General features: G+C 43.7%; 1 protein-coding gene across 1 annotated transcript in view; it reads left to right on the top strand.

Annotated features, from left to right (window-relative positions):
- Positions 1 to 448: 448 nt before the first annotated feature.
- T265_08599 (hypothetical protein) overlaps positions 449 to 19,313 on the top strand; it is a gene marked incomplete at both ends in the record, with an annotated part of 38,353 nt that continues 19,488 nt past the window's right edge. Inside the window, 11 exons of the mRNA XM_009174454.1 lie at positions 449 to 582; positions 4,519 to 4,749; positions 5,279 to 5,614; positions 5,789 to 5,879; positions 6,025 to 6,123; positions 8,372 to 8,430; positions 9,471 to 9,582; positions 11,486 to 11,545; positions 14,399 to 14,512; positions 15,737 to 15,841; positions 16,556 to 16,660. Of these exons, the coding sequence (XP_009172718.1) occupies positions 502 to 582; positions 4,519 to 4,749; positions 5,279 to 5,614; positions 5,789 to 5,879; positions 6,025 to 6,123; positions 8,372 to 8,430; positions 9,471 to 9,582; positions 11,486 to 11,545; positions 14,399 to 14,512; positions 15,737 to 15,841; positions 16,556 to 16,660 (1,393 nt within the window). The remainder of the gene's footprint in view (positions 583 to 4,518; positions 4,750 to 5,278; positions 5,615 to 5,788; positions 5,880 to 6,024; positions 6,124 to 8,371; positions 8,431 to 9,470; positions 9,583 to 11,485; positions 11,546 to 14,398; positions 14,513 to 15,736; positions 15,842 to 16,555; positions 16,661 to 19,313) is intronic.

The following is a 19,313-nucleotide window of genomic DNA, read 5'->3' as shown; positions in this document are numbered from 1 at the left end:
TATCCGAAGGTTCGTTTATTCGCACGGTGCAGAACTTATGAAGTCCGTTCCTGACCACTTGAATTTGTTCACCCTATTTCTCTCTCGTTTCCACCGGTTGGTTTACCGCAGGTTAGACGTTTTCATGGTTGTGCGATAACTAGGCCTCGATTCCCGTTCATCCGTTCAGATTTACCTTGAAAACATGGTGATTTTATCAAACTTCATTTCGTTCATATATCTCTGCGACGGTAGCCAATGTAACTGTGTTGCACCCCAATGGGAGAACGGTGCTCTAAACCTTCCGAGGGTCAAGTGCCGTATTGCTAGTTTTTTATTATCCGTCTGTTGGCAGTTTTACACCCTGTCGCGAACCTTATCTCTATAGTTAGACTAGGTTGCTCCACCACATAATATTAGCACTTTTCTGTACGTAATTTTTACTTTGTTATTTGTTTATCCACAAAAGGTGAGTCACTTCTCCCGATCTCTAAACCCGTGGTCACTCCAGCCGATTATTTGATGGCGCGTCTCCTGAAACATACTCGCCCTCCACCCCGGAGAAAAGAACGTGGTCCAGTCGAGTATGAAGTAATTACGAAGGTGGGCGGACAGTTCCATTTCTCACCTGTTTAAGTATGCGCTCACTGAAATAACTGTATTGCCCTCACAACTTTCTGTTCATTAGCTTGCCTCGTGTAATGCAACAGCATTTTCAGATTGTCGTACCGTTCCACTTAACTTTACAGACATTTCAAATCACACACGGTCTGCTTTACTCGTGGCAATTCCAGTTAGCTTTAAAACTATACACAGATCCGAAGTCAAACGCTGCACTCACATGGAGGGTGATAGATGAAGCAGAAAGAAAACGGGAGCCACGAGACCGACTCTGAACTCCATCGTACTGGAGAGATTTCCGAACCATGTCGCAGTAAATAGGGATACAGTGGAAAGCATTGACAGATAACTAGGGTAGTGATCAGCAGAACATCTCAACAAACCGATGAACAGAATAAGCCTGTGATGGTCGTACAACAGGGGCTGTTATCAGGTGCAACTTACTTTGCGTCAACAAAAGACGATGTTTTGATTTTATTTCTCAGTGGTCTCAATTCCTCTGAAATAGGCTGATCCACAATGTCCTCCAAGACTTCTCTCCTCAGAATATCGAGTAACACGGTTCGGATAATTGACTAACGACTGAATCCAGGTCCGAACAACAAGAAGCTTGGCAAGCGGTAGGTGGCTCTGTTTTGGTGATTCTTTAAATTAAGCTGTAGTAGACAAAGAACGATCCACTTTAATGATCATGCGACTGAATCACTCAGGTGAATAGTTCAAACGAGCATGTGCCCCTAATTTTTGTAACTGGGTCCACCAACAAAATGTTTTGCTAGTACTCGACCCGGCCATATTAGGTTCGTGCTGTGTAGCATGCAATGATTGGCATAACCTTTTAGAAGAAGACCGTATGCAGCTCGGAAACACGCTTCATATGGTCATTTGGGTATTCGCGGTTTATGAGTATCCTGTGTGATTTGCCGCAAGGACTGCGTTCTCAAATTATCTCGTACATTCCCAAAATACCACGCGATGCGTCACAAGTGTGACAGATGGTGGAAGAAGCCAATTCATGACGAAGGACGCTGGAGTGCAGAAATCCTGTTCGTTGTGGCTGTGGACATAGTCCTTAGGCCTCTAAATCACTACCGGAATCCCTTTTCACTAAATGATATTTACCCAACTTTGAAATTCCACTGGTTTTTAATGGTGTCCTAGGCAGAATTTCGGCTGTTATCCAGTATTCGTCCACGTTACTTAGTGATATGCTGTTTCATGCTGTGGTCAAGATGTTCGCAAGTACGATAGTCTACGTTTGCTGGATTAGTCGTAATCCGCCTCACGGCCTTCTTCATGCATCTGTGGACATTTGCGTCTTCGGAAATGAAGTTAATCATTCAATAGGTAGGTCATGCGCCTCATATAGAAATACTTAAAATGTATTATGGTGCTATTATTAATGGTTTTATTTGCATGGGACCGGAGGAAAACAGCAATGTTTCGTCAGTCTTTTGACACAAACGTGTGTAAAAAGTTCAATCAATCAGTCAATTTATCAGTTATAAACCGTGTATCATAGGCACAACGGTTCCAGTTGCTACAGTTTCGATCACCGGGAAATGGGAGAGTGTGGAAAATACAGCCAAGCCCTGGATGTGATGTATTTCGTTAGTTCGAGAACTAAATAGATACGCATTGGAGGCGATAGCTTGGATGCCAGATCCCCACTGACTGTGCGATCGGGCCATTTCTGTCAGTGTCATTGGTGAGTTGAGTCCCGGGGTCCCCATCTAGGTAGACGTCAGTTGTCGACCCGATTAAATTTACTGGTTAGTGTTTTAATACTTCGTTGCCAGGTCATACACTGTCCACTTCTCGGTCGCTTCCACTCAGTGCAGGGCTGCGCGAAAAGAGCTGTGCTAGCTCTTCTAGCATTCGGAGTACATGTCCTAACTAGTTCAACCTATGAAACATGAGCAATCCATCTATCGCGAGAGAGTTCCTTGTAGTCAGGACCATCTGGCTTATCTTAGCGTTACTAATCCGATGTTCACACTAGACCCGATCAATGCTCCGGAGACACTGATGGTCAAACACTGACATCTTCTGCATGTCCTATGCGCGTAGAGGCCACGCCTCCTGTCCACCAAGCAATATGGATGGCATGGCCGCTGTGTAAATTCCACCCTTGACAGACAAACTCACGTCACATCGGCGCCATAGGTGTCGGATTTTGGCAAAAACCACCCTGGATTTCCCGATTTGAGAAATAAGCTGATGTCCAGCCCGTTTACCGAAACTTGTGCAGCTGTCTAGTTATGGGTGAACGACCTTCTGGTGATATCGAAATGACTCGTCGAAGGTGTTCGTTCGTCGGAGGTTGGGGTCACTAGTGAGCATTTCGTGCTCCCGTTATCGACTTGATGGGAATTCACCCGTGTCCAAATGTCGACAGCCGCTTTTATACGTATGTGATTTTATAATCCGCAGCAGCAAATGTGAAATACCAGTGAAATCTGGTTAACCTGCATAATTGCCACCAATTTTTCTCATCCAAATCACTTCTATGCCAAATGTTTATAATCGAGATGGTCCTTAATGGGGGACAAAAGTAGTTATGCATGGCATCATTCCATTTTCCAAACTCAATTGTGATTTGTTCCTCCAGGCGATCTGCTGCACGCATTCAACGCTAAGTTTTTGATTTATTCGAGAAAAAAGTTGCTTATGTGAAGCAAAATGATCTCGCCAGTACATAAAATATATTAGCCATTTAACGTGAAAGTTAACTTATAAATGTGAATGAACCCGGAATTGCTATGGGAGCAAACCAGCATTCAAGGAATTAGGACGTGTTTTTTTATCGTTTCTACGGGTTTCACTGGTTTCCTCTGGAGGCAATTACATCGAAAAAATCGGGGCCACCAAATCAGCCTACGCGGTGAGGATGTTTTTACTTGTGCGAGGAAAGATACTGCGCATTCAAATCGGTTGAGGATGAACAAGTTGACGAATACAACAGGAACTATTGGAAGTCTGCTTCATGCATACATTTTTGGCAGGTATGACATAAATCTGGATAGCGTGCAAGTCACTGACAAGCGATATGCACTGTGATTCGATTGTACACAGAAAGTAAGACGACAACCCCTCCAGTATCAAGTCACGACATTCTCGCTTCTTTCCCTCGATAATCAGCTGTGTCTGCTATATGTTACAAGTCTCTAGATTACTGGTGTCTCTCACCCATATATCCGCCGGGAACTTTCTAGTTTATTTTTGAGCTCGTCGAGATGGCTAACCTCAGTTGAAAATGAAACTCAAGTCGTCGCAGCGGTGTCAATTGCGGGTTATGAACACTAAACCAATGCAGTCTAATCGAACGCGAAGTCTTTCTACATCATCCTCATACCCTGTGGTACACATACAGAGCAGGCACCGAATGAAACGCCACACGAAACCATTGCGGTCAATGGCCGAGCACTTAGGTTTCGAATAGGAGAACTTGTCTGGCTGCTGGAACCAGAAAAGTGATACCACCTGCATGGTTCTCAATATGTTGTCAGCCGTAGGCTTTAGATGGTTGCACAAATAAGAACGAGGCACCTACTCCCGCCCGTATTGTCAAGGAATTCCTTAAGATCATACTTTGGGAAAACCGCTATTACATCACTCCGTATTTTGCTTGCGTCATTTCCCTATAAAAACGATGCTAACGAAAGATGCAAACTCCCGACCTTGTCTAAATGGATGAACAATAGCCGATAGCCAATCCTCAACCATACCAATTTATCATACCAATTTATCATCTGCGCAGGAATCTGTGTCTACTGTCACTTTATTCTCCTGGAACCCGGTTGACGTCCGTCACGATGTAAAATAACGTACTTGGATTACATCTGGTTGTAATGATGTTGTACGTGTTTAATCAGTTCCTTAGTTTCCATCTGTTTGCACCCTTGCTTTTCTCCGAAGGCGGTCGACCCCGAAACTGGTACCGATCAGCTTCATGTGGAAAAGGTTACACACATTTCTCAGGAGCAACCGGACATTATACCAGTGAGTCAGCGACGAAAGTATTGGAAGCAACATCGTGAGAAACTGCGGGAGCAGATGCGCCAACGAAGACTCCAGTTGTACGAAGAACGTATGCAGGAAGCTAGAGCCATGGCTGGCAAAAACATGCTGACCACTGCAAACGAAGAAGTAAGTATGCAAAGTATGTAAGTTAGGTGATCTCACTATTCAGATGGAACACCGTTTTCAGTGTTTACTTTGCATTCCACAGTCAACGTTTCTTTTCACCGAATTCTGTACCATTTTTAACAATACACTATCGTTGATGTTGAAACACCCACTCTTGAGGCATTACCACTGAACCTTACCCATCTGACCTGTATCTTTCCCCGTAACGTGGTCACAATTTCAGCGTCTGTGACCGACTCTCGTTTTCGGTGTGTTTGGGTGATACTGGCATTCCGGCTTTCCCGAAGGAAGTAGCAGTACTGTGTTTTCCGACTCAATATAAATCGATTACTTTTTTCGGTCATGCGAATCTCTCTACGTTGGGAATCTTTCCAGTGCAGGTGGTCGTTCCACATAGACTTTTTAGCGGGCCGGTTGCATCTCTAGTTGTTCATACACACAACCTACAGTACCACTTCTTTGTCAACTGTGGCTCGTTCTAACACTACTACTATCCCTAGACTACATTGTTTTTCATTTCGATCTCCAGAAACTTTCTGATGACGATGAGGAATGGGTGGAAAGCGAGGACGCGGAAAGCTCGTCGGCTTCAACCTTATCTTCGTCTTCTAGTGAGGCCACCGATGTAGATGATGATGAAGACGAAGCTGATGAGGACGCTGAAGATGAAGACAGCATTGTTGGTCCGTCGAGTCGCCGCCATCCTTGTGTTTTTGCTGACGATGAAGCGGAAGAAAGCGAGGATGGTGCTGACGGACATGAATCATATTCAGAATCGGATAATACGGCTGATGAAGACTTTTCGAAAGAACCACATTCCAAACGTCCTGCTGATAGTCTTACGAAACGTCCAACCAGCCCTAATGTTAGTACTTATCCTGATTTCGCAAAAATAGACTGCTGCCTATCTCTTGAGCTTTCATTCAGCCATGTTAGTAGATCCAAGATAAATGCTTTACGTAACAAATAAGTATTGGCTAGTGATTTCAACACTAACTGCTCAGAATCTTGCTTTTCACCGTTTCTCTCTAAACTTCAGCGTTCGAACACATCTCGCTTTGAGAAATTTCTGGCGTTGGACGATTACACAGACTTGCCAGCTGAAGAAATTGCGCCTTCTTTTGATTCGTGTATGTTTTGGTCTTCGAAGCTCAACTTGGTTTAGTTATACCTATGTAGTTTCTCATTAGAATGTGGAGCCCATTATTGTCCGTGTATAGTAGTTTTCCTTCCCGTCTCGACTGACCCCGTGCTTCTGTCGTTCACCTTTTTCAGCCCATCGATTCTACGTGGACAGTGCTCTCCGTAATCAAGGTAGTCTTGGACCGGGGGATGTCGATTTGTTTACATCTGAATACTCAACCATCCTAGATCGTAAGTCGCTGCTCATATCGCTTTTTGACTGTTTCTCTGTCGTTTTACTGTTTATTACGTTAGTTTCGTCGAGTTCAAGAGACCGCCGACATAATCACCGTATGGTAGTGTGGCTTGACAGCCAAACAAAATAACTATTCATACTTATCGCTACGAACAACTAGGTAAGGCGCCACAGAATTCGGTAAAAAAAACTTAGAAGAATAATAATAGTGTATTTCGGGATAATGGAGTGCTAGTCGACGAAGGTTTCGCGAGTTTACACCCATAAGTTATTCAGACAGAACATAACCCCAAATTAAAGGATGGAAAGCCTGTATTTATAGTGGCACTGCTCAGATTTTCCAAATATTCCAAGTGGCGGATTGCGGAAGCTAGTTCCTGTCATCATCAGTCATAATCTTTGAACATCAACATCTTAGTTGCCGGGGCTTTCACTTCGTGGAAGGGAGGAGATACATTGGGAAAAACTCTTCGTCCATGGGGATGACGATCAAAACCATCACAACCGTTTTGTAGGCACGGCCTCAGTGAATTCCGTTTGTGAAACCAAGCCTAACTCAAGTTAGCAACAGTTACTCGCACCCTGATTATGCGTGAGTTGACCTAATCTATCACGTCACAGTCGCGCATTGTACAGCCTCCCAGATCGGTAAACCTCTCCATGATTTTGTGCTTCTTATTCTGCAGTCTCAGGTAAACACAAGAAAGTGGAAAATTTTATGGTTATATAGTAGATTTTGGATGTACGAAGAGCATGCTGATATTTCTTCGGACTCATGGTCATGGAATTACAGGACAGTGTTGTTCTCGTAGTCCCAGTCCTTTGATCTTCTCGAATCCCCAATTCAGAATGGCGCAAGCACGGAGGTGGCCAACCTTCGATCTGGCACAGGGTATGGCAGAAATTATCAAAAGTATGGCTACGGTCATGGCAACTCGCCTCCCGAAATGGGGTGTGCGTGATCCTCCCTGTGCATAGTTGGGGACGTTGCAAGATAAGGGTGCTGACTGACTTCATGGTGTTTCTATCTGGAGTGTCTGGAGGTGTGGGCACCCGAGAGCGATTCTGGTGGGTTAGCACTGAACCACCTCCCCATCCACTTTTATTCTCTTTTTCACCGTTAGGCCCTCAAATAAATTAGGGTTTGGCGGCGAAGCATCATTGTTGAATTTTGATGTGCTTTTGATGATGGTAATGATGAATTTCTCCAAGTGATTTCTACACAGATTTAGAGACTGAATTCCAATGGAAAAAAAATTGAAAAAACAAGCACGTGCGAGAGATTTTGCGAATTCCACCAATTGTGGTGAAACCTCTTGGCAGCTTTCTGTGAATCCTCACGCGACTAAAAGTACGGAAAAAATGGCACGAAGTTCATTCACAAACTTCAGGGGCATTCCACGTTGACCAGGTTTATGTAAGAGAAGCGACTGAGTTGAAGGAAAGAGAAAGTAAACATAGATAAGCTTAGTGCATTGCCAACTTATTGCTAACGATAGGACAGTAACAAAACCAGAGTACTATTCGGCATTCACACAGTAACGGATAGGGACCCCAGTTCGAGGTGAGAGATTTCGACATTACAACCGAAACCCTTTTTTATAGGCGATAGGGCACGTGAAGTATCGTTTGAGCCCTACCTGATGGCTACCGTAGTATTTATGCAACCTGCACCTAATACGGAACAAAGTCCTAAGTAATGAAGCCTTATGATCGAAGGATTCATCTTCTGAGTGCACGAGGCTCTTGGCTTAAAGTAATTCATATGGATTTTCACTAGATGCTGCCTAACGGAAGTGTATGTGGCTTGTTTAAGAGACTTAGTGAGCGCAACTGTAGTCCGGTACCATTTTCAGAATGACTGGCATTCACCAGACTACTACGAATTATTAAAGATAGAAAACACACTCAGTGTGAAAGACCGCTTTAGAGTGTTGAAAATGAACTGTAAAGTTTGTCGAGACTTCGTATACAAGCCGCATGACAACAACACCAACGTATAGCTTTGATATATACTGCAGCCAGCGTGATTTGCATTCGTCGCCCGAAAATTCTGTAAGCATGCTCTATCGGACTAATTGTGGTGTATTTGATACGGGGTTAGTATCCGCACGCTGCATTCTGTCAGCTGAAATTCCTGCAGAGGTTATTCGGATTAATGTTTTTTCTGTTGAAAATGAGGTCGCCCCTCATGGTACCATCTTCTGGCTTTTACAGGAAAAACGTTTTCTTTCAATTCCACAGGGACCACTCACATACCGTCGATGCTTGCTTCTACGCGATTGGAGAAATCGACCATCCACGTAAGTATACATAATATCCAGGGCTTATACGTTGCCAACATCTACGCTATCATGGGCAGTGTGAGGGTATTTGGGGGGGGGCAATGGTATTTCGTTCTGTTAATGTAGCCCGCCTATGAAGAAAAGCTCACAAGCACTTCTGATTCAAAAAGCAGTACTGAATGCACCACTGTGACGTATTTTCTGTTCTTTGTAGATGAACTGGCGTCACACTGACGCCATAAATGTCGGAGGTCGGCAAAGGCTTCTCTGGCTTTCCTAATTCGACAGGCTTATCTAGTCTATTCGATCCTATACATCAGACCAGGAGAATAAATTTATTCACCATGTCGATTGGTTAGTCTGACGTTTGCGTTTGCTCCTGCCACCCTGTCTTTTGGTAGCACGTCACACTTCGCAGGCGTGAAACGTATACCAATCGATGCGGCAGGATTATTTGGGTTATCTAAAATAACTTGACTCCCTTAGGTATCTTAATCAAGGAGAGCACTGTTGTTGGCATACGCAATGTCTGTGAGTGAACGCCTCGGGACCTTTTCAATCCTCGAGATCTTTGACGTGGGCAAGGAAACCATAAGCAATATGCCGGTAAAACAGCTGAAAAGAAATGGTGATAGAGGACCGTTTTGTTGAATATCAGTGCACCTCCACAGTAGCTTGCGTACAATGTCCTCATAAGGAAAGCAAATTTAAGAGTGGAGCCTCTGATCTGCGGGCACAACCAAAGTTTTGACGATCGATGGAGTCACAAGCAGTCTAGAATAAGGAACGATGAAAGTGGGAAGTCTGAAAGAACGGCTGTGCTTCAGAACCTTTCTCATGATAGAGCTATGGTCTGTGCATCGTCGATCAGGGTGAAGCCCGCCTTGATTCTCTTGAGTTCGACCCCTCCCTCCGTTGCACTGTGTGCACTGAAGGGCTTTCCACACAATCTCGCCAAAACTTTGGACTTCCTTTGATCAACCACTTATCCATCTTTTTAGGAAAATTCCGCTTTTCGCTCATCGCATAAATTTCACTTCTTAATATTCTCACTTCAGGATCCTCAAGGAGTGACGTCGTCTAGAACGTCGCGGGAGTCCTCGGTCCACAGTCAATGGAACGACACACCGTATGAATTGCTATACTCTCAGAGAGCACCGAGTCAAAAGTGTAGGTTAATTGGTCGTTTACTACTAAATGCACAACACATGGTGCTTCATAAATTTGCTTTCATGGTACCTCATTCATTTTGCTCATCAATAATGTGAAGTCCCAAGATCATGCATACAAAATTTAACCTAAATGGTATTTGGCAGTGTCAAATGATTCGGCGAGGGAGCGAAACATTTATTTCGTCCCAAGGGCCATTCATGAAATACTGTGGGACCTCTAGTAGTAGGGAAAATAGTCAAACTTTGCATGACCTCAACTTTCGGAACGAATGCTCCAAACCTGAAATAAACTGTTATTCAGAACGGCTTGAGATAGCTCGGTGGTTAAGGCGCGAACTTGTTGATAGGACGCTTCGTGGTTCGACACAGATCATGGCCTTTCAGTTGTTTATGTCTAGGCTTGTGCAACCCAGCAATACCTTGACCTAGGTGCTTTCAGCGAGTTGCACGGCATCTGTCCTCCAGAAAAGTGCGACAACAGAATGACAAAACAATGTGTGTATTATAGCGGTAATCCCTAATGGAGTATGCTTATTGGCCTTGCGTAAGACTTCATTATCTTCGAGAAAGCTGCTGCCATACCTTATAAAATACCCTGTTTGGGAAATACAACAAAAACCCGTTTTGTTAACCCTTTGCCCCCTATTTGAGACTATCTTCTGAAGCTGTAGTCTTCACTTTTCCATGGTCTTAACGTAAGTCATTTCTTATACATACATGGTAGGTTTGGATGCCGCATCCTTTTACAATTTTCTCCCAGCATCTTGCGTCAGGTCTTCTGCATTTTTTCGCATCTTACACAATGCGAAACAATGCATGTTTCTTCGTTGCAAGCTCGCCGATGGGAACCGTACCGCATGCCTTTTGCGCCAGGAGGATAAGGTTTCGTATGTGTCCCGGCCTCCTAAGTAGGTTTCAGAAGGGTGAAATGGGAATTTCCACTTTGCTTGAAGTAAACGGTTCATAGGTTCATGGTTCAATACCCTGAGGCCTATCCTGATGAGGCTAGCGCAACATGGCAAACCTGTATGATGTTTATCAGCCTGTCATCTAGGCCCCTTAAGAACCAATGTTTCCTCGCCAAACCTGAATGCGATCCTTGAGACGAGGAAGTTTGTCACGAAGATACTCTCACATACCAATGATGAAAATGGGAGTACAAAATATTTGGAACTCAATCATTGTTGATTTGCCATGCGCTATTTCATCAGGTCATTTAGCTTACTTGTTTTTAGTCGGTATTTCAGCTGGATTTGTTGCAGCGAATAATGCTTTGTTATTATTTGTGTCGGCAGTCTGACCAAGTCTGGTCACGAGGAATTCACTGACATGGTGGATTGGTGTATCGCCTGGCTCATGGTAATTTGTTTGGTGTGATAGTCCACCAAAAATTTGAGCGTACGACAGGAGAGCATCATCGTAGTGTTTTCTGTTGGATAGTAAATCAACCATTTGGGGAACTAGAATGTGGAATTTTTGGTTGCTTTGGGAGGGGGTCCTTTCGTTTCCCCGAATGGGTATGGCGTCTCTGATTGTCCCCTAGATAGACTTGCTTCTGATGTTTTCCTCGGACACGGGAACGATGTGCCAACACGTTGGTGAGAAATTTATTCATGGCCGCTGTCAATCGCTATGAGTATCTACATTTGGCTGCTCACACCAGAGATTATATTCGAACCAGCAGCATTAGCGAGTATAAGCTTTCAAGTTAACACGGCTTGCAGAAAACTGCAAGGACTGTTAAAACTTGCCTTTGTTGTGGGCACCAAAATTTTCGGTGTAGAAAGTCGCCAATGGTGTCACTTTTGCTTGACTTAGTTTTGCTTTTCACTATGACTTGATAAGTTTATCGGGATTAATTTCGATCACCTCATAATGGTGTTGCCGTGTTTTGTTTTCAGCCTCCTTTTCGGACAAACTGACTGCGTCTGTCTTGCAAGGGTCAACAAACAACCTAGATGGTAAGTTTTGATCATTGTTTCTTTCTGCAATTATATGCTGAGAGGTCGATTATCACTGTACAACTGTTAGTCTTCATCACTAATTTCCGTGAGGATTCAAACAGGCCGCCGGTAGCTCATAGGTTCGAACACTTGTATTAAAGTTAAGGTGACTGCGAATCGACGTCAGCTCGATATAAAAAAGGGTGTTTCGATGCTATCTCCAAAATGACTCTGAACCAAAAATAAATGCGTCTGCACGTCAGATTAAGCTGGTTCAAGGTGTCTACAGTCTCATTACACGCAACCCCACGAGTTTACTGTACGCACTTTTCGAGTCTCAATCTACGCAACCTTTGGGTTATCGGTGCATCAAATGGATGTATGCGAAATTCGCACCTATAGTTCGTGGTAGGTGACTGCACTGGTCAGCTTACCAGTCAGTAAACGTCGGTCATTGCCTAGCTAGACCAAACAAGTGGTGCATACTTAGTGGGCAGCCGCGAAACTTGTCCGTACATTTAGACCCTATTCCAGGTGTAAACAACCGAAACGGATAGTAAGGCAGACAGCGGGACAAGACTGGTTAGCGCTTTTCATACGTCTGATTTTTCATGGAGAACAACCCACAGTAGGCAAGGTAACAACTCGCAACGATAGCCGAACTGTGGAGTGAACAGTTACCTCTCTCAGTGAGCCCGACAAATCGGTCTCTGATCTGAATTCGTTCAGTTTGCCGGTTCTGTTTTTTTTGTATCCGACCGGGAGTATGAGTGGAACATTAATTATTTCTGACAAACTGATATGGGTTGTGAGACAATCTATGCCAATCTATGCGGACGCCACACCAACTGAACCCAGGATCTTAGTTTTCATGTATGACATGCATCTGTGGTTCGCCTGCGAGCGCAAACTCATTTCTCGCCTAGGTAGCGGTACGACGAGGATACACACTACGGATTGCCAAGTGTGAATAATGCGTAATATGTTTTTTTTCATTTTGTCGAAGTCCTTCGGATGAATATCATTTATGCAATGAATGTAATCATGATGGACCAGTTGTTGTATGCATTGTAGCAAACCTAGTCACCGTTACAATATCCAGCATGCGATCCCTTGCGTCCAACATCACTATTCGCAGAAGCTAGATTTTCACATTCACATTAAGTACGAGGCAGTGACAGCCAGATAAGGGACGAGTTGCAACTAAAACCTAGTGACATGTATTATGTTGTGGGAAAATTGACTGTAAGTCGGTAGTGAACTAGCAAAAAGGTGCAACTTTTAGTACATTCCTCATGTTGGATTCTCCAGATAAAATTCGTAAGACCTTTCAAATATCAAATCGAATATAAAATAGGATAGTAAAGTACCCCCATTTACCTCTAAAGATGAATATGACTATTGTTGAATAATCGATGACACATCCAAGTTTCTTCGTCTCTAGTTATAAAAAAGCATCTAACCGGCTTTTTCCAGTCATAATTACATCAGTTTTAAGAATTCTATTAGCATTCAGGTACACTCAGGTCCATCATTTGTAGATCGCTTGAAATAAATATCAGAAGATACCTACAAAACTTTGACATTTCTCAAAGCAGGTCCATCTACCAGATGTTGCACTTACCAAGTTAAATGTGATTGCGGTGAAGCCTTAGATTACTGGAACTGGTACAAGACTTGGAACGTAAACGAAATATCACTTACTTTTATACCTTCTTTTAATAATACACAACTGGGAGTCCTCTTCAGCTTTAACCGCAGCAAAAGTCACCTCGTTAGTCACTGAGACTAAACACTGCGTTGATTTTTGGCCAGCTTTCTAGGTCATTATGAGATGAAATCGAACAAAGTACTGGTGATATATCTGATAACTTCCTTACATACTTCACGAAGTGCAACGAGACAGCGTTGTGTACACCTTGCATCGTGGTCCTACTGAACAGGATAGGTTAGCCACTCCAGGCGCTTACAGTGCATTGTTTATATTCCCGTCTTGTCTCGTACGCCTTGTTGCTAAAATGCCCATTCTTTTACTGTGTTGTTTTTCATTTCGCTTTCCTTAACGTTAGGATGTCGTGAGTTCTGCAGGGAACTCACGCGACCTGCTCTGGTCGACCGGGCCAAGGCGTCGGTCCTCATATTATTTTTCACTGACTATTGTAGTCTCGTATCACGAGCTTCTTGTGCGAATTTCTCGTACATCCATTATACATATTGGTTACAAACCGTTTTCACAGATTGAAACTTGAAAACGGCGTACAGGGAACACGCAGGACTGCACTTACAGAGGCTTGGAACACTTTGAGTTAGCTTAATTTAGCATACAGATAAGTTTTTTTTGATCCTGAATAACTTTCAGCGTTGCATCGATACACTTTTATTTTATCATCGAACACATAACTGATGCGTTGCCGCCTTTTCTGACTTAGATTCATGTTAATCTGAAACTGTACTAGAAATGTCCAAATTTATTGCTGTCCAGACCCACCGGAAGTTCACGATCGCTGTGGCAATTGATGTCGTTCATTAGGTGCAAATGTTCGTATGGATTTTGTTTTGGTGGAACAAGAATTTCGGAGACCATCAGGATATCAGAACATCGGTCAACAAAGTCTAGAAATGATGTAATAATGGAGCTAACTACCCTGGATGCTTCGGCGTTTCTTCGGTACATTTGTTGTTTTGAGGGCCACAGACCTAACTACTGCCTTTGGGTTAGTAGCTAAAAAAATCACAATGTGTTCTTGCTTGCGAATCGCGTACAGCTCATGAAAACGGTAATAAAATTACCACACAGTTGTGAAAACTCATGGTGCAAAACATTTCTTCGAAACCTTATCCTAATTTATATTCCTCTGCATTTCCCCCCAGAATCCGCAAGAAACCCGGCCTCTCAGGATACCGTCATTTTATCTCAAGTGTCATGGAACGCCGAAGCTGAGCCGAGGACGCAAGAGTCATCTAATGTAGTCAACAGTACACAAGGTACGCGATACCTGGTGAATGCAAGTAAATTTATCCCCTGTAGTGTGACAGATGAGGTGAATGCACGAATCTGCAAGGCTCGGGCCACGTTTGCTAACTTGAGACACCTATGGCGTCAGAATGGTTTTTCCTGAATCTGAGGGGACCTGTGTACCAAGCTACAGTACGGGCTGTTTTGTTGTATGGTTGTGAGGCTTGGCCTATTCGAGCAACGGACCTGAGACGTCTTCAGGTGTTCGACAATCGTTGTCTCAGAACCATAGCTCGTGTGAGTTGGTGTCGGCGAATCCGTAATCAGGCAGTTAGAAAGCGTGTTTTCGGTTGTGTAACGGGTACTTCCATAGAAGAATGTGTCCAGCACCAGAAGCTGCGTTGGTTGGGACATGTGTTACGTATGCCGAACCATCGTTTGCCGAAGAGAGTACTGTTTTCCATGCCCAATTCGCAGTGGCGTAAACAGAGAGGTGACCAACCCTTGACTTGGCAGAGGAGTATGAAGAAGATCGCGAAACGCTTGGGTGCTGTCGGTGCTACTCACCTTCCAGGATGAGGACCGCGTGATCCTCACTGTGCCTGGTTGGGGACACTACAAGATATGGCTGCCAACCGATGTCAGTGGCGTTCTTGTTGTCAGTTTCTATCCAGATTGCCTGAGTGAATGTCTGGAGGTGTAAGCACCTCGGAATGATTGTGTTAAGCTAGCACTAAGTCCCTTCCCCGTCCATCTTTATTCTTTTCTTTACAATAAGGCTTTCAAATAAGTCATGGTTGTACGGCAGTGAAGCATCGGTGTTGAACACTGATGTCATGCTGTCGATGATGATGCTGATTCGACCGTACATTCCGTCCATGAGAACACCATCCCACAAGATAGATCGGTCGCCTAAGGTTGTCCGTCCAGACTGGGACAACTGTGCTCTCTCCCAATTTATTATTTTCAGGGTTTATCTAGGTTTCAATGAATAAAACGTAAATTTTAGACTAGTGTTTTTCTTCACTGGTAAATTCCAACATTCGTTCTATGTTTCTGTTGTTACGTGTAACTCGAATATATCAGAGTGACCACCATTGGCCATCATCAACACTCACCATTTTCTCCTTGTTATTTTCAAAAGGCACTGTCTGTGCTATTTCGTCTTGATTACCCTTACCTTAAGCAATATGGATGAATTCCATCGTGAGTTTTTTCTTTCCTTGTTCCCGGCCTATCCTTCATACTTTCAGATTCTCAGACTGAACATGCGAACCGACGTACTCTGTTCAGCGATCCGTCTCAACCATGGGTTGCGCCTGAACCGGTTTGCTTGCGGTCTTGTGAAGCTTCCCAAGGTATGAAGTCAATGCGCCGATCCTCTCACTGGTACCATCATTAGTTTGAAGTCTCGTGTTATTTCATCATAACTGGCTCCGCTCCCGTTCCTTCCAGCACTTGCTTAAGCAACATTGTCTATAGATGGGATTTAGGTTGCATTTGAAAAAGGGACCGTTTTGTTTACAATATTACAATACGATTTTGTTTCACCAGCATCGGAAGAAGCTTGCGCTGCACGCCATTTGGTCTTTTCCGAACCGGTCTCTTCAAATATAGAGGTTAATCCTGGACTACGTGACCTTCAACTCAGCACAAACAGTAGTCACGCTGAATCCGGTGGTGAATACGGTCTCCATTCCCCCATCATCCTTCAAGGATTGATATAATTCAGTGTCTTTTTGGTGACTGCCTTCCTAATTTCTCTTTTCTTCATTATCATGCTTACGTTCAATCTTCACCATTTCAGTTCAGTTGGTTGGGTCAAATAGACGTGTTGACTCTCCCTACCGCTAATTTTTGACGGCGGCCTGTGCCCCAAAGTTTAGTGCATATCTGGACGAGCGTCGCACACAGTCCCGTAAAGGTTTGAATCCTCATGGCTTGATAGACATTGCTAACCGTTTCGCACAAGCATGCTTTTTATCCACCATTTGGTTCGATGAAGAATTTTTCTGTTAATGATCCTTCAGAAATCCGGTAACTGCCGAAAATATTCCATTTTGTTTTACTAGAGTCCCAAAAGGACCATGCCGCTCGCCTCCAGCTTTTTGCAGGATCGTTCGAGTTGGAAAACCAGTCTTCTACGGAATCACTGGTTCGATCCTCGCTCCAGAATGGTTAGTGTATTTCTCGCTCGACGCATTTTTCCCAATTGGAGTACCTCAGTTAAAAGGAGAGGTATCGTTAGCCTGACGTTTTTGATGGTTAGTTTCACGTCGCTTGTCTTGGTGCTACACGCCTGGCGACCATTTCACGCTGAAAATGCCAATTGTATGGTTACTACACCCTTATGCACTCGGATTCTATGAGGCCCTTGAGTTTTTAGTTGATTGTCTTCACGATTTCGGTTGCATCTAGTATTTTTCCTGATGCTCCTTTGAACGAATTTGTTTAAATGTGGGTCTCCTAACGCTCCGTAAAAATATCGTCTTTTCACAACAAAATATTATTTACTCCTTAGTTTTTCCGGTGTCACACCCCTTGATAGAGCACGACTCCAACATAGGACGGACCTCTTACAATAATAGTTTAATCGCGAGCACGTCAGTGTTGTTGGAATAGTGGGAGCGACACAGACTATTGTAGGTTCTCAACGTTTGCTGTAGGCGGTGAACCAACGCGGGCGTCGTTCGTGGTGGCATGTAATCGATGCTTTGATCAGGGATCACGTGCCGTCGATTGCAGGGTATTAGATAATGATACAGCGTGCCAAAAAATCTTGACAGTGCGTCCAGATGATTCTTCGAATTAGGAAGTTATGGGCGTTCCATTTCTGTCTATCAATGCGGTAGTCTGGAATGTGAATGGGTCATTGCGCCTTGATTGAATATGGAGCACTGAGGTCTTTGGTCACAGGGTTAGATATCAGAATTGATGATACATGCGCGACTGAGTGGGGGTTAGCGGGCCATTGCTAGCGCAGCTAGTAAAGAGAAACAGCATAGCACCAGGAGCAAACCTGTTTTTTTTTCTCGGTGATATAAGTGTGCGCTATAACAGCTTATTATACTGTTCAGTGCGTAAAAAGGACAGTCCACAATTAGCGAATTCGTTGGTGATTTGTTTCTCGAAAAGGACACACTAGCGATTTGCGTGTCCAGTTTCACCAATAAGGAGAACAAACAGGAATATTGCCTATCAATTAACTGCTGGTCTGTGGGGCCAGGATCATCGGACCCAGAAATCGGTTTATCCTTATGGTTGCCAAACTAAGTGCGCTCGCAAATAAAAGCTAACAGGAAATATCGGTAGCCGAAACAGAAACACCTCAAGAGGGAACGCCGTGATTACTTTGATTTTTGCGTTTCTTATTGGAAACTAACCGTGTTGCTGGATATATTTGATCAAAAATATCGTCGGTTGTTGTGTTGACCGAAGTTAGCTATTTGATACGATAATAATTCTAATTTACTGTGCTAGTTTCCTAACTGAGTACCGGCATTGAAACACCGCTAACAAAGTTTCTGCTCTATCCGTTCAACTGAGAATATGAGTTCTTACTATTTACGGCATTTTTTGTGAGACCCACGAAATGCGATTAGGGAGACTTCAGATAACAAGGTGTAGACTACCTTGTTTTCCGTTTTCTCCGGAGTTTCTGCGGGAGCATCTGAGTCTATTTCGCTTAACATTTCTCTTTGTGATGTCTGACGTCTTCAAATCCAAATCGACTGTATGTTCACCAAATCGTCCTCGAGAATCATGCAGCGGGAATATTACTTCACTACTCCCAAGTAGTCAAATTTCCTGACAATGTTAAACGAACGGTTGAAACCCTGGAATCACCTCTAGTGGTAGCTAATTACGCTAACTTGCACATCAATTTGGTTTTGACGGAGACTCATTGGAACCCAAGTTTCTGCGGGAGCATCTGAGTCTATTTCGCTTAACATTTCTCTTTGTGATGTCTGACGTCTTCAAATCCAAATCGACTGTATGTTCACCAAATCGTCCTCGAGAATCATGCAGCGGGAATATTACTTCACTACTCCCAAGTAGTCAAATTTCCTGACAATGTTAAACGAACGGTTGAAACCCTGGAATCACCTCTAGTGGTAGCTAATTACGCTAACTTGCACATCAATTTGGTTTTGACGGAGACTCATCTGGAACCCAACTGAATCTCTCGTTTATGATATTTTAAGCGGCTGAATATGCTGCTCCAGGCCGCCCCAAGTTTCAGTTGGTACGACATTCGTGATTCCCAGATGCGTGTATAGACGTGGTACACAACTAATAAAGTTGTCGAAAACTCTCCCACAGTCGTCGATCGGTTTCGCCCTTCTTGGGGTTCATTGGGTAGGCGCACTTCGCGAGTTTCCGTCAACCATGCTCTACTTGCACTCAAATTGCACGAAATTAGCGAAGTGCACTCATTTGAATGCCAATTTGGTTTTGATTCACCCAGCTGCCTCTTGGTTCAAATGGAGCATACGTTTGACGGAAATCCGCGGACTGCACCTACCTAATTAGCCCCAAGAAGGGCGAAACCGGTTGTGGGCTGTCGAAATTTTTCAACAATTCCATGAGTAATATATCACTCCTATCTTTATTCGCTGTGAGCGCAGTTATATTAGCAGTCGCGTAGTGTTGCAGTAAGCAGTGAAGACGGTTAGCTAAATGGACAAGCAACCGACATTGTATAGCGGGTGTAGTATGTATCAGATCCTCCATATGGGTCGAGAAAGATTAAAATTCTACTTGAATGCTCGCAACTAGTCCGATTTCCCAAATAATTTCATCGTATTGCCTAAGAACTAAGTTCTTTCC

This window comes from Opisthorchis viverrini, assembly GCF_000715545.1.
Source record: "Opisthorchis viverrini unplaced genomic scaffold opera_v5_227, whole genome shotgun sequence".
NCBI classification, from domain to species: domain Eukaryota; kingdom Metazoa; phylum Platyhelminthes; class Trematoda; order Opisthorchiida; family Opisthorchiidae; genus Opisthorchis; species Opisthorchis viverrini.
The sequence above is the reverse complement of the archived record's forward strand: the minus strand, read 5'-3'. Positions and strand labels throughout refer to the sequence as shown.